General features: G+C 36.5%; 1 protein-coding gene across 1 annotated transcript in view; it reads left to right on the top strand.

Moving 5' to 3' along the window:
• engase (endo-beta-N-acetylglucosaminidase) overlaps positions 1-14,564 on the top strand; it is a 58,289-nt gene that overhangs the window by 15,469 nt on the left and 28,256 nt on the right. The window contains exons 5-8 of the mRNA XM_028820052.2: positions 2,030-2,184; positions 10,716-10,864; positions 11,384-11,549; positions 11,699-11,802. Of these exons, the coding sequence (XP_028675885.1) occupies positions 2,030-2,184; positions 10,716-10,864; positions 11,384-11,549; positions 11,699-11,802 (574 nt within the window). The remainder of the gene's footprint in view (positions 1-2,029; positions 2,185-10,715; positions 10,865-11,383; positions 11,550-11,698; positions 11,803-14,564) is intronic.

Genomic DNA, 14,564 nt, shown 5'->3' with positions numbered 1-14,564 from the left:
TTTTATATTACTTCTAGATAAAACATAAGTAAAGTTCAACAGGGAGGAAATTTTACATTTAAATGGAATTGCTAAATGTTCATTTATTGTAATTTTTTTATTTTGTATATGATAAACCCTATCCTTAATGACTTGTGTTAAAGCAAAGGTCATTTGTCTCGCTGAGCTGAAGTCTGTATCAGATTTGTCCCTCTTTGATTTTTCCAACCCTGTAACTAAAGTTTCCATAGTTTGTTCCAGAAAGGATTTTTGCTAGGATAGCAAATGTGATATGTTCTATAGTTTCAAATGAGTAAGGTACCAATCAGGGGCACTTCAAAATTGTGCTCTTTTTGCCAAAAAATTTACTCTGAGGCATTTTGCTCAATATTTACATTTTGTATAAAAAGTGAAAATTGCACAAGGACTTAATAAACACCCAATATATTGTATAGGCAACCAAATAGGATGTTAATCTGGGAACACCACACATAAAAATTATTTGCCATGTATACCATCCATAATAATGGCAGGAGACTTTTTAATTGTACACAAAAGCCTTCTTTAAATAGGACATTTACAATTGCAATAATCAAAACTGCCTCAATAATTACACATTTCATGTTACCCCATTCTGCCAGACTCTTGGAGTTTTGTTTAATCCCTCTTCAAGACAGTATTCATTTTTACATGTGTATTAATTGATTATAAACTACTGGTTTCTGTCAAGTGTTGCACATTTTAATTTCTGATTGTATCCCTCTCAAAATTAAGTGCTGCTAAATTAACTCACAATTGGTGACTTAGTTCATTAATATTAGCTGATTAATATCTTTTGAAACTATTTTTTTAGAAACTAACATCTCCAGATTTGTATGCTATCATACTTTGACATGTAATGCACCTTTTGAGGTGATATAAAAATCTCTAGTGTATCGAATAGCTATAAAATTTTGGTTGATTTAACTGAAATTTTAATAATGGTTTCTTAACTTAGTCTTGTGTCCTCAAGGTGTACCAACTTTGGTCTTTGTTTTATTATTCATCCTTTTTTTTTGAACTTGTATATTTTAGTTTAGGGTTGTAAGGTGGACATTATTCTGTTGATGGACATACTGATGTTTTCTACAAAGATTCATATTGGATTATTTTTTAGAACCTCAAGCAACCTAACTGCAGCTTTGGGGAGGATAAACTGGTGTACTTGGAAAGAGAGAAATAGACACAGGGAGAACATACAGACTCCTGCATTAACTATAAATGAGCGGAGATCCGGCCAGTTAGGCATGTGAAGTAGCAGCCAAAAGCAATCCAAAGCCCTATTAATTGTCACTCTTATTGCTTCTAAATAAAGGGCATGCCTAGATTCGATTTTCTTGTGTTACAAATGCCCACATAAGAATTTTAACCATTGTCTAAACAACTGTTCTTTATGTTTCATATTTTAAATAGAATCTTCCACCTTTAACAATGAAATACTTGTAAATCACCCTCTAGTGAAGATGTTCATGCCATCAGTACTTTTTAGACTTTCAATCCAGCAGTGACTAATCTAAAGTTTAACCTACTTTAATCTAATTTGGGATTGCTGGTGCCTAAAGCCGATTCTGGCAGAATTAGGTTCAGGGCAGATGCCATACCTGCATTGGGTGTTCTAGTCCATCACACTGCTCTCTCATATGTCCTCAGGTTTTCTGAGCGACTCTAAAAATTGTCCCCATCGCGCACACACCTTTTGATTGTGGGAGAAAAACCCCACACAAACACGGGGCAATAATGTTAACTCCACATAGATGGTGACTTTGCATGTCTGGGAGTTGAGTCCAGGTCAGTGAGGCAAGAATTAACATTTGTGCCATCGTTCTGCCCAATGACAGATTCTTAATGTTTTTCAGCATCAGTGTAGAAATTTTACAAATCTTTTTATATTGTTTTAATGTTCTGTAGTGCAAGATTATACTATTTAACTTCTACTTTTCAGTATCGTCTGTCTGTGTCTCATTACACAAATCCTTAGTCTTTACCCCCTTTTTTTTTTTTTTGGTTGCAGGAACATTTATCACAGAGTGGACCGATGGAGCTACTATATGTGAGTCATTTTTGGAGTCTGAGTCATCACTGCATTCGATTGCCAACAAACTTGTTGAAATTGCTCTCTATTATGGTTTTAATGGATGGCTAATAAACATTGAGAACCAGTTAAGTGTAAGTAGAATGGTGACTGTTTTTTAGCTTCTGATACTAGACATATACTTACCTGTTATTTCAGTTAGCCTTGATTTTTGATTATGATATTTATAAAATTCTTAATGCACCATACCAATAGCAGTAGTTTTGTTACAGGTACATTAACACACTTCTTCAGTGTAGTGTGAAAGGTAAGGACTGTACCTCTGGATCTGCAGATTTTAGTGCTGATCCACAATTTGAAAAAAGGAGATCAAAGATTTTTTTTTTCTTCCCCATTTATTGAGGAATCAGCCTGATTAACAAATTATTGCACAAACTTTTGAAGGGCTGTGGTACTTTGCTCTTCTGGTATATGCTATGTGGTTTGGCAGAAGGTTTATGATCCAGGATTTCAAATTCTCTTGTAGAGGCACCACTTGCTTGTGCTACATGGTCTACTTTAGTCACAGACCAAGTGCAGTGTCTGAGTTCTTGGTGTTCTCTTTAAAGCGGGTATAAAATCTGTCAACAATGTGTCATGTTTCCCCCTCAAGTTTGTGATTTTCATGTACCTGGATATCAAAGTACAGCTGGAGCATGTGGAATACTCATTTCGAGAAACAGGGAGAGTTGCTTTCTGTTCTGTGCAGAGGATGAGGTTCTTTTTGCATCTTCTGTTCGTAGCCAGGTGTGGCACTCCTATGATGAGAACTGGACTAGACTAACTTGTTTCCTGGGAGAGTGTGTTATTCTCTTGTTTATGAGGACTTTAAGTACCTCCATTCTTGTACCTGATTGAGACTAGAGGAGAAGAAGAATGTGATCATTAGTATAGCTGTGTCAGCACAAGGGGTGCTGGTATATTGAAAGCCAAATATTTGAGTGAAGTTCTTTGTTCACTGCTGAATGGGTACAAATTTTGATTTTGAGAAGTACGACCATCTGGAAGTTTCTCAGAACATCGCCACTCTGTTTTTAGAATGACAGGTACCAGTTAAAGTGGTTTGAGCATCTAGTAAGAATGTCCTTGGATACAGCTGGAAGTATACAGTAGATGTTTTGTTGGAAAGAGGTAGGACATCCTGGGTGAACTATATCCCTAAGCTGACACAGGGGTGCACCTGGAAATTCCCCAGTAAGACCTAAAGACAGTTGCTGGAAACTAGAAATTCTGCTCTCACTTTTTAGCCTTTTATGCCATCAGTCTATCCAATCATTATGAAACTGGCTTAACATGGTTTACCATCATGGTGGCTGAAACATATCCCAGCAGTTTTGTGGAGAAATGATTGAGTGATGAGCAGGCAACCTCTCACAAAACAGTCACTGTAAAAAATGTTTTCAAAACTTTGTACAAGTATCTTTCTTTAGTCTTTATGTATTTTGTTCATTTCCGTTAATGCATTCAAGCCTGGCACAGTTTGGAAGAAAGATTAAGGACTACATTTTTACTGAAAAATTCTAATCTTAAACTCCAATCTTTTCACTTACTTTTAAATTAATTTTCATCATTTCATCTTGGGTCTTGGGAGTTGTATATTCCTAAAATATGCTCTTCCCTTGGCCCAAGATCATTAAACATATTTGTTGGTCTTATTCAGATTGGCTAAAAGGAATAGTTTTGCTATTACTATTTTCTTTTTCTTACCTTGACAAATGTCTGTGGTAGGGAGCCATCTGTGATTCTCAGTCCCAAGTTTTTCATTATTTGTAACTTAAGGCTCCAAGGGTTTATAACAAAAGTTAATGGTCCTTAGGTAGATGCTGTGAATAGAATGGCAAAATCTCCATTAAGCACCTTCAAAACCAAGTCATTCAGCACTATAAAGACATGTGAATTTATGCATGTCCAGAATTGCAATATATGTAGCTGTATTGTCGTTAATTTTGCATGCTGTTTTATAGCTTCAGTTGTTGCTCTTTAGACCACTGTTTGATTCAGTCCATGGAATTCTATCTCATCGTAGTAGAAGTGGTTTCAAATACCCCATGAGCTCAGTGCTAATGTGTAGAAAGGAGATTTGTGCTTTAACTTAGTTTATCACCTGGATGCAAAGTAATTTAATCTTGATATTGCTATCAACTTGGTACCTTAATAAATATTTGTGTAGAATCTATGATAGGTGACCCTGGACTGCCCATTCATCACAATTACGTCCTTAAGTCAAATGAATTGGAAACACTAAATATTGGATTGTTCATTAATTTATTTTAAACATGAAGCCAAAAAAGAGAACTTTCAGTAAGCAAATTAAAGCTTGCAGCATGCAGTTCACACAGCAGCAAAAATAAAAGAAAGCTTAGCAATTTCCCTTACATATTTCACCCACGCTAACATATTTTAGTTGCTTCCCTGAGTATAATCTAGAGTCTATAGTATAGGAAGTACTGATGTCAAGCCCTACTTCACTTGAGGGAGTTTTACAAGCACACAGAGAATTCTCATGTTTACTGAGTTCTAATAAGTGATGTGTGTGTGTGTGTGTATCCATATTACTAACCGAGAATGCTAAACCGGATGATGGACGCAGGCACATCCGGCAATGGGCCGTAGCTGCAAAAAGACGTACTGCGCAGGCGCAAAAACAGTCCGCGAGAGTCGGCTGAGGAGCCGAGAAAGGCGGACAAAAGAGGGCGAGAGAGGCGGATGAGGGGCCGCGAGAGGCGGACAAGACCACAGAAAAAAGGAGTGAGCACAGGAAAAATGGAGAAATGAGGAAACGCAGGCAAAGCACGAAACACATTGCACACGAGACTAGACCCAAAAAAAAAAAAAAAGAGGCTCGCGCACAACAGCAAGGTACCCCCCCCCTACAGGCACCGGACGGGACACACACCAAGAGGGGGATTCAACAAGCCCATGGAACACAAAAAAAAGAACACAAAACCACCCCACAGACCCTACAAGCAAGGGACGAGACACACACAAACAGGGGGATTCAACAAGACACAGGAACACAAAAAGCAAGAAGACGCTCGCGCGACAACAATCCTCAACCCCCCCCCCCCCCCCCCACACACACACACACACACACACACACACACACATCCATAAGAAGTGACACCCAAAGCCACATATTCTAAAGTGAACATCAACACCTTCACACTAGACAGCATAGGTGTCAGCATTGGTGGATCTCCTTACAATAAAGCACTATTAACCGTTCAACTGCAGAAAAGGAAACATATTAACAGTGACTGCGATCCTCCATATTACTTATCCATATTTCGCATGCTGAGAAACAAACAAGTCATGAATTCACGGTCACGGGTACAAAACGAAAAGGAAAGGATAACAGGAACAAACACACGAACACGAAAGAAACAACAAAATAGACGGCTATGCAGCATAGGTGGATCTCATTACAATGAGGCACTATTAACCGTTCAACCGCAGAAAAGGCTCCATATTAACAGTGAGTGCAATACTCCTTATTACTTATCCATATTTCTAAAAGAAAAAATGACTCGACTCCAAAAACGCAAAGCTCAACTGAAGCTTCTAACTAACGATGTACCTAAAAGTAAAAACTTTATGAACTGCATTAGATCCTACAATAGTTCATTTAATATGCACAAATCTACATCCTAGATCCACATGACGCAAACTATCAATCAAAGTGCTGCATCGCAACAGGCACGGATTCAAAACGAAACACCTCCCGTCTCAGACATACGTTAATGGCAGCGAAGGCTACAACGGGCTTCTCACACAGCACAGGCAAATCGATTACAGCTCCAAAACAACACGTCCCAAATACTACACATGCAACAACGCGCCTCTCAAACGGCACAAGCAAAACATACACCAGGAAAATTCATTCGGATTAATGAATGTCATTTGCCATCATTGTCATTCAGTTCACTTCCCTGAAGAAACAACTGACAATACAAGTTATACATTTACACGTTGTTGTCAAAAGGGTCAAATTAGACTGCCTTCTTTACATTCATATACTGAATATCTACAGAAGCTTATAACTGACGATGTACCTGAAAGTGAAATCTTTATCAACTACATTAGATCCTACAAATCGGAATCCACTATGAACATTAACGGTGGCACTGCACGTGACATTCGTCTTGAAACAATGTTGTTTATTGATGAATGTTCAATGGCATGAACAAATGTTTATGAATAATAATATTCGATTTGGAGGAAAGGTACTTTTATGAGGAGGAGATTTTAGACAGTGATTAGCTATTCTTCCAGATGCCATGCACTCAGCTATTGTTCAGTGCACCTTAAAATACGCAGACAATTGGCATTGCTTTCAAAGGATACAGTTAGTAAAAAAGATACGATGTCCAGAAACAGATCATAACAATTGCTTATTACAACTGAGAGATGGTACACTCACCAATACAGCTGGACTTCAGGCACATATTATTACAATTCCTCAAGCCTTTATCTGCGACGACTTAGTTACAGAGACATTTGGAACAGCAATCTCATTAGACCAAATGCCCCTTTTAACACAACGCACTATATTATGTCCAAAAAATATTAATGTGGAAAACATAAATACCCAAGTCATTCCATTACTTCCTGGAAAGACACAACTCTTTCTAAGCTCTGACAAACTTGACTCTGATCACAACAATAACCATCTTAAATGACCTTACAAGTTCTGAGCTGGAATTACATTTTACACTTAAACGGCATGTACAAAGAAATTTTCAAATAAACCTTTACACTGTGCCACACACTTTATTGTTTGCTTTCTATTTGCATCATCTACACCGTCACACTATTCTATATCTCATTCATACATCACGCTCTTTGTCATTCCCAACACCAGGGGTTGGCGAGCGAAGCGAGCAGGGGGCGGAGCCCCCTAGTATATTTATAAAATAAAAACACAGTCAAAGTAAAAAGTATGTGAACCCTTTAGAATTATCTGGCTTACTACATGAATTGGTCATAAAAACTGATTTGATCTTCATCTATGTCACAGGTACACTGATATACATAATGAGCTTAAGCTAATGACACATAAAACATTCTACTCTTTCATGTCTTTATTTTACAAACGCATTCAACTTTCACAGTGGTAGTGGAAAAAGTAAGTGAACCTTGGGATTTAATAACTGGCTGACCCTCCTTTGGCAGCAATGACCTCAACCAGGCGCTTCCTAGAACTGCCTTAACTCTTCCATATTCTTTGGTTGTCTTCTGTGTATGGCTCTCCCAAGTCATTCCACAGCATCTCAATAGAATTGAGATCTGGGCTCTGACTGGGTCACTCCAAAAGGTGGAGTTTGTTCTTTTGAAGCCATTGTGCTCTGGATTTGCTTTGGGTCATTGTCCTGTTGCATCACCCAGCCTCTTCTGAGCTTAAGTTGACGGACAGACACCCTCACATTGTCCTGGAGAATTTGTTTATAAACTTGTGAATTCATTTTCCCCTCAATGATGGTAAGCTGTCCAGACCCTGATGCAGCAAATCAGGCCCAAATCATGATGTTCCCTCCACCATACTTTACTGTAGGGATGATGTTTTGATGTTGATATGCAGTGCCCTTTTTACGCCAAATGAAGTTCTGCTTGTTCCTCCCAAATAGTTCAATTTTTGGTTTCATCACTCCACAAAATATTTTCCCAGTACCGTTGTGGAGTGTCCAAGTGCTCTTTCACAAACTTCAGGTGTTCAGCAATGTGCTTTTGATAGCAGTGGCTTCCTTCTTGGTGTCCTGCCATGGACTCCTTTCTTGTTCAGTGTTTTGCGTATAGTTGACTCCTGAACAGAGATGTTAGCCAGTTCCAATGACTTCTTCAAATCCTTTGCTGTCACTCTAGGGTTCTTCTTTACCTCATTGCTAACTTTGCGTTGTGCTCTTGGGGTTATCTTGACAGGGCGCCCACTTCTAAGCAGAGTAGCCACAATACCAAATTGTCTCCATTTATATACAACTTGCCTAACAGTAGACTGATGAATATCTAAAATCTTTGAGATGACTTTGTAACCCTTTCCAGCCTTATGTTGATTAGCAATTCTCAATCGTAGCTCTGCAGACAGCTCTTTTGTGCGAGGCATGACTCCCATCTGGATATGCTTCTTGTCAAAAGCTCAAACTCAAATTTTATAGTGTTTTTATCAAAGTCATTCTAGGCCACACCTCTGAACTTATTTCATTAAATGGACTCCAGGTGTGCTAAATTCTGACTGCAATGAGCTTTTTAAAAAGTCATTAGTTTAGGGTTCACTTACTTTTTCCAACCTTCAGTTTCACAGTTTAAATGATTTATTCAGTGTGGTCAAATTTTCTGAATCTGTGTATCATTAGTTATAGGAGACTGTGTTTTGTTCATTATTGTGACTGACATGAAGATATGACCATGTTTTATATGGGAATTAGACATAAATATAGAGAATTCCTAGGGGTTCACATACTTTTTACTTTGATACATAAAAATATTGTAAAGCTGGTAAGTACTAGTGACCTCTTCACCCTGTGTTTACTGAATAGGTGCTACTTGACACAGTAAAATATTTAAGAGTTTTACAAGTCCAAGATGGCAATGAAAATTTAACAGCCTTGTATATTTAAAAAGATTAATTTTCTTAACCTGCTTTGTTTACTACATCGTTGTGGCAATTCTATGTGAATTTTCGCAGAAATTGCCTTAATGCATAAAGTATTGTTAGGCAGGATATCAGTCCAGTGGAGATGATGTCTGTACCAATCAGTTTGGGGGTATATGTGAGAGAATGCTGTAGTGTTGTACAAAATATTTTTCCAGTCAAGGTCAGAGCGCTGCTCATTTAAAACTATGAAAAAAAATGGAATGCATTTTTTTTTCCCCCAAAAGTTGGAGTTAATAATAGTGGACTGAAAATTACAAAATTTTTTTTTCTTTCCCACAGAAGAAAACTAAGGGTGTGAGGTAGGAATGCGCACCAGTCCATCGTAGGACTCACTCACACACTTGCCTATACTCCCACAAAGTAACTTTTTTACTATTTCTACAACTTCACACTCACCTGTGGGACGAGTGAGGGAAAGCAGAGTTTATAGAGTTGAGGAGAAAGTGCAAACTCCATAAAGTTAATGTCTCTTTGAATAATTCAAGCTTGGAGTGCTGTGTCTGGGAGGCAGCAGCATTTGGCACTGTGACACCCTTAAAAACGATCGTTTCAAGAACAGTGATTAAAACCGGTCACTTTATATCTTATGGACGACAGCTTCATGTGCCGCACTTAGCACTAGAAACAGAAATAGTTCATATATTTGACCCAGTTTTTACAGTATAGTCTAATGTGGGCCGCACTTAAATTTCTTTATGTTCGCAACAAGAGTACAGTATGTGGTGTGAATACACCAGAAATAAGTGCAAGATGAAAATGACACTGATAATTTTTTACATTTTACTATTTAAAAAAAAAAAAAAAAAAAGTTTTAATTCATATATTTTTTTTCTTTTAACCTGGGGAAGAGGGTGTTGCTTCAAATCCCCCTACTCAGACTGTGTGACCATGAGCAAATCATGAGCAAAAATGTGCCAGGTTCAAAATTTGATGTGGGAGACCGGTGACAAATACTAATTTTAATAATATTAAATTTTAATATTTTTTTTCACTTATTGGAGTTCAGCTGCTGTGACTGCTACTTTTGAAATTTGAACTGTAAAAAAGTACAAATCTTGAGCTTTGGATTAATCTTAAAATTCATATCTTATTTCAAATTCCTAATAGTGTATGCAAGAAATTTTGCACTTCCAAGTAGTGGTTTGGCTACTGTTAATTCCTTTAAAATCTGGGGGGGGGAAAAAAGTAATCGAGGTAGAGATTCACTAAACCTTGGGATTCCTTTTAACAACTGACCAATTTTTGCCTTTTTTTGAAGTGGTTTGTCCATTGCTTTGCTTAGAAAAACCCAATTTGGTTGGGCATCCTATGACACGATCAAAAAGAAACGATATTCGTAAGATATATATATTTTTTTTTCAATTCTAAATGTTTAACGACATATCTTGTTTGTGTTTGAATTATCATTTGTTGCATTAACCTCACTATAGTTAGACTGAATGCACACATTTTTCATTTTTGTATGAAATATAGCTAATGGTGTCAGAAATACATAAGCATTAACCATCATTTATTCATTCCCTTCTTCATACTCCATTCTCTTAAATATTTAATTCAGCTCAGAATAAATGGCAAGAGAAAAAAAAAACGATAAAATTGAGTAAGAGGAATGAATTCTAAGGATAGTAAAGAGCACTACAGAGCAATGCTCTGATTTTTCTAACTTAACTGCAGAACAGAATTAACTTTATCTATGAGGTGGTTTTGATTCATTTGTAATGCAGAAATACTATAGATAGGTACACAATAAATGTCATGTAGCAGCTCACTTGGCAGTCTGGCTAAAAATCCTGCTTTTTTTTTTCTTAGCACTTTCCTAACCGAGAATGAAGCAGAGATATATGGAAGCTGCTCTCTGATTGCCTTGGCAGCTATTCAGACTGGGGAGGGCAGAGTGAGGTGACTTGGTGAGGAGAAGCTGTTCACCATATTGATCTGTACTGTCACCTAACTGACGCTGTTGTGATTTGTCTGCAGGAGACTGCTGTAAAGAACCTACCCACATTTCTGCAATATCTGACAGATCAGATGCACCAGGCAGTTCCAGGCAGTCTTATTCTCTGGTATGATAGTGTACTGGAGACAGGGAAGCTGCAATGGCAGAATGAGCTCAACAGTCAGAACATGTAAGCACTTGAAAGAGCTTGGGAGCAAAGTAAACATGACTGAGTACATCACTCACGTCAAACAAGTGTAATTTGTATTGTGTGTGTCTGACAGTGTGTCAAATGGAACATAAGCTTACTTTCCACATAGAAAACTAGCCATAGTAATGAGTCATTTGAAAGTTGGTTTAATTTCAAATAAAATGGTAAAACTTTTTTTTTTTTTTTTTTGTATGGAAAAGGGACAAATTATAAAATGCTAATATAGAGTTTGAATGAAATTAACATTTGGCAAAAAATACCTGTCATTTTTCATGGAAGAATTTATGAGGATTTCTCTATATGTAAAAAAAATTAAAATGACACAATTAGTAGTTGTAGATGTGAGAAGAAGGGATGTGGAAAGCATAGAAAATTACCTAGTGAAAGCTTAGAAGAATTACCATAAATGATCTAAACTGGTAAGCTGGTTTATGAAAACAGCAATTAAAGAACACAGCTGTGTTTGCATTATGTGCAGCTGGGTCTTTTGTATTCCAGGGTGTTCTTTAACTCATGTGATGGCATTTTCACTAACTACAACTGGACAGAGGAACACTTGAAGCGTATGATATCCCAGGCTGCTCGTCGGTTGAGTGACATTTATGTGGGAGTGGATGTCTTTGCTCGTGGAGATGTTGTTGGGGGAAAGTTTGACACACATAAGGTATACACTTCACTTTATTTCACGAATATTTTTTTTTTTTGTTGTTCTTCAGCTCTTCACTTCTCTTTAAACTTAGTATACAGTATACATCATTCAAAAACAGAACTGAGAGAATGTTTTTAAGTTGTTTGGCTTTCCCTCATTTCCAGTCTCTGAAGCTGATTCGCCAGTATAATTTGTCAGCTGCTATCTTTGCTCCAGGTTGGGTGTACGAGTGCAATGACAAGAAGCAATTCCGACAGACTCAGAGCAAGTATGCAATTTGGGATTTTATAGTTTTATATTTTGATAATTTTTGTTTTAATTAAAAATTGCTTGTTTTCTTTGTTTACAGCATTTTTTCACACCTGCCTAAAACTTGTGCACAGTACTGTGTGTGTGTGTATATGTATATAATATATATGTGTATGTCCTTTTCCTTTTTCTGTGGCTTAGTTGTGTTTTTGTGTTCTAGATTATGATTTTGCAAATGTGTTAGGATAGGTAAGTGACTTAGGCTAGGGTGTGTTCCGACTTACACCAAAATTCGGGTTACATCACTGTTGTAAGAACGGAACTGTGTCGTAACCCGAGGACCCACAGTGTATATGCATGTATTTGACATGACAGCCACATCTAGCATTAAAATCAATTTCAGTAAATTTAGTAAGTGTAAACCTACATCTTGAGTTTGTTTGCTTTTTTTTTTTTTTTAATATAACAAAGTATTAATATCCTATAAGAAGTTAATCTCCAGGCACAATATAACAAATTTTGTCCCCTATTCATAGTTGTATCTTTTTGGGCACAGAGTCTAATATAGTGTGTGTGTGTCTTCTGAGTTAGAAAATTCTCTCGTTTATTTGCTTGTAGCCAAAAGCAAGATTTTTATATCCAGCTATAAATGTTTTTATCTTTAAAATTATTTTAATGCAGAGCTTTTTTGATTCAAAGCATCTCTAAGATGTAGACACCCTTTTTCCTTTGTAATTTTTGATAATTTTTAATTTAGACTCTTATCAAAGTACTGTCTTGTAATTTGATGTGGTAGTAAATACACTTCTGAGCAAGGTCAGTGTATTTCTTTAAGTTATGCAAAGTGACTGCTGACTTTCTAGAGTGTGTGTGTGTGTTTTTTTTTTTTTTCTTTCTCCCCTTGCATGAAGCATTTTACAGATCGCTGCCCTCCAATTTTAAAATGCTGATGCCTGCTTTTAGTAGTCTAATGCATTTATCAAGTTATTGCCTAATGTCTCAAAATTCCCCAGGTGAAGCATCACTTTTATTGCATATTTGCACTCTATTTGGCATGAAATAATCTAATGTTTTTGATGTATATATTTTTGTTGGTCAAATCTTTATTAGCAGACACAGATAAATGTTTTGTATTTGTAATCAAAATTTAATTAAGGCCTACCTCAATTTTTTTTTTTTTTCCCCCAGAACCTAATGCAACAGTACCTCTTAGACTAAACACATACAAAATCATTGTTTTGGGTCTACCAATTCCTGCCTTTTAATGTGTCTCTTAGCTTTTTGTGAAACATTAGGTTTTCCCATTTTCTAAATTTGTTGTGTACATTTTTTAGGTGTGTGTGTGTATTTTTCCAAAGAAATGTTTCCTGGTGCTGACTAACTTGGATGTCAGTTATTTTTTTAATCTGTTTTTTAAATATGAAAAAATTATATTAAGCACATTGGTACCACTGAAACTACATTAGCTACCCATCTTTAGTTTATATTTGTATTGGCAAGTACTGCATGTCTCTGCTTTATTAACCTTTAATGTTGCAGTTTTAAAATGTTTTCTTTAAGTCCTCCATAGAATCATGCATTCAAGTGGAAATGGAGATGTCTTGGAAGACAGTCTATTGAATCTCCTCAAAGTTAAATGTTTTTTTTACTAAATGTCTTTTGAAAGTAATACTTCTATGTGGAACAAGAGCAGAAACAAACTAATTATAAAGATAATGCTTAATTAAATGGTACAATCAGAGTTTAAGAAATACATTTGTTGGAATGTTTTAACAACAACCACAGTGCTACCAAGTTTAGAACCATTATATTCCTCTTTTCTTCCTGATCAGTGGCAAATGTTCAACAAAGAGAAAGTTCTGTTGTGATGACAAACGGTTATTTTTAAATGGTGACATGTAGAATTATGTTAAGATTTGAAAGAGTTACCAATTGACATCACATTCCTAATCCTATTTAATTCTGTATGAGGCTAACCCTAACCCTGTTCTGGCAGCATTGAGCTCAAAGGCTGGTTTTAGTCTCTCAGGTCTCATTCACACCAATTTGGAACCTCCAATTAACTTGAGCGGAAAGAAATGTATTTTACAAACATCAGACAATTTCTACACATGTTGCTGAACTTAACGGTTAACTTATGGAAACAATGTCAAGTACTTTATCGTGATAAGTTCAAATATTAATAGAGTGAAAATAATTTGTCCAATAGATCTACAGTCGCTGGTTATGGAATACAGAGTTGGTAGAACTTGTATTTCAATATTTTAAATGGCTTCAGGACTTACCGTGATATTACCAGTTAATTAAGGTAATTAGGAAATCTAATGCCGATAGATGTTAATCCTACAAGGGCCAATAGGGAAGGGCATATTAGCAGTGCTGAAAAACAGACCACCTCCATCTGTGGAATGCATTGCTGCCATGCCCTGTTTCTGTACCAGCTTGAGTTATTATGGTCTTTGACCAATATTCTACAATGTAATGCATTTTTTTAAATGGTAGCCTGGTTGATTTCAATATAACCCACACTTCATTTTTAGAATTTAACTTGTGGTTTTTAAAAAAAAATGGTAATCTTGGTGTGTGGTTATGAAGAGCAGTACTGTGAACTGATTTAGTTCACTTGCTTTTAGCAATTTTAGCAGGGAATAAAAGGCAGAGACATATCCATTAGAGCATTAATTTCACTTAAGGTGATTTACTTGCACATTGTTTTTTGAGGGGAATGGCAATATGGGATTGCAGCCTTATAAATGTTTTCCCCTTTATATCTATGCATTT

Source organism: Erpetoichthys calabaricus, chromosome 14, assembly GCF_900747795.2.
Source record: "Erpetoichthys calabaricus chromosome 14, fErpCal1.3, whole genome shotgun sequence".
NCBI lineage: Eukaryota > Metazoa > Chordata > Cladistia > Polypteriformes > Polypteridae > Erpetoichthys > Erpetoichthys calabaricus.
This window is presented reverse-complemented; position numbering and strand designations above follow the sequence as displayed.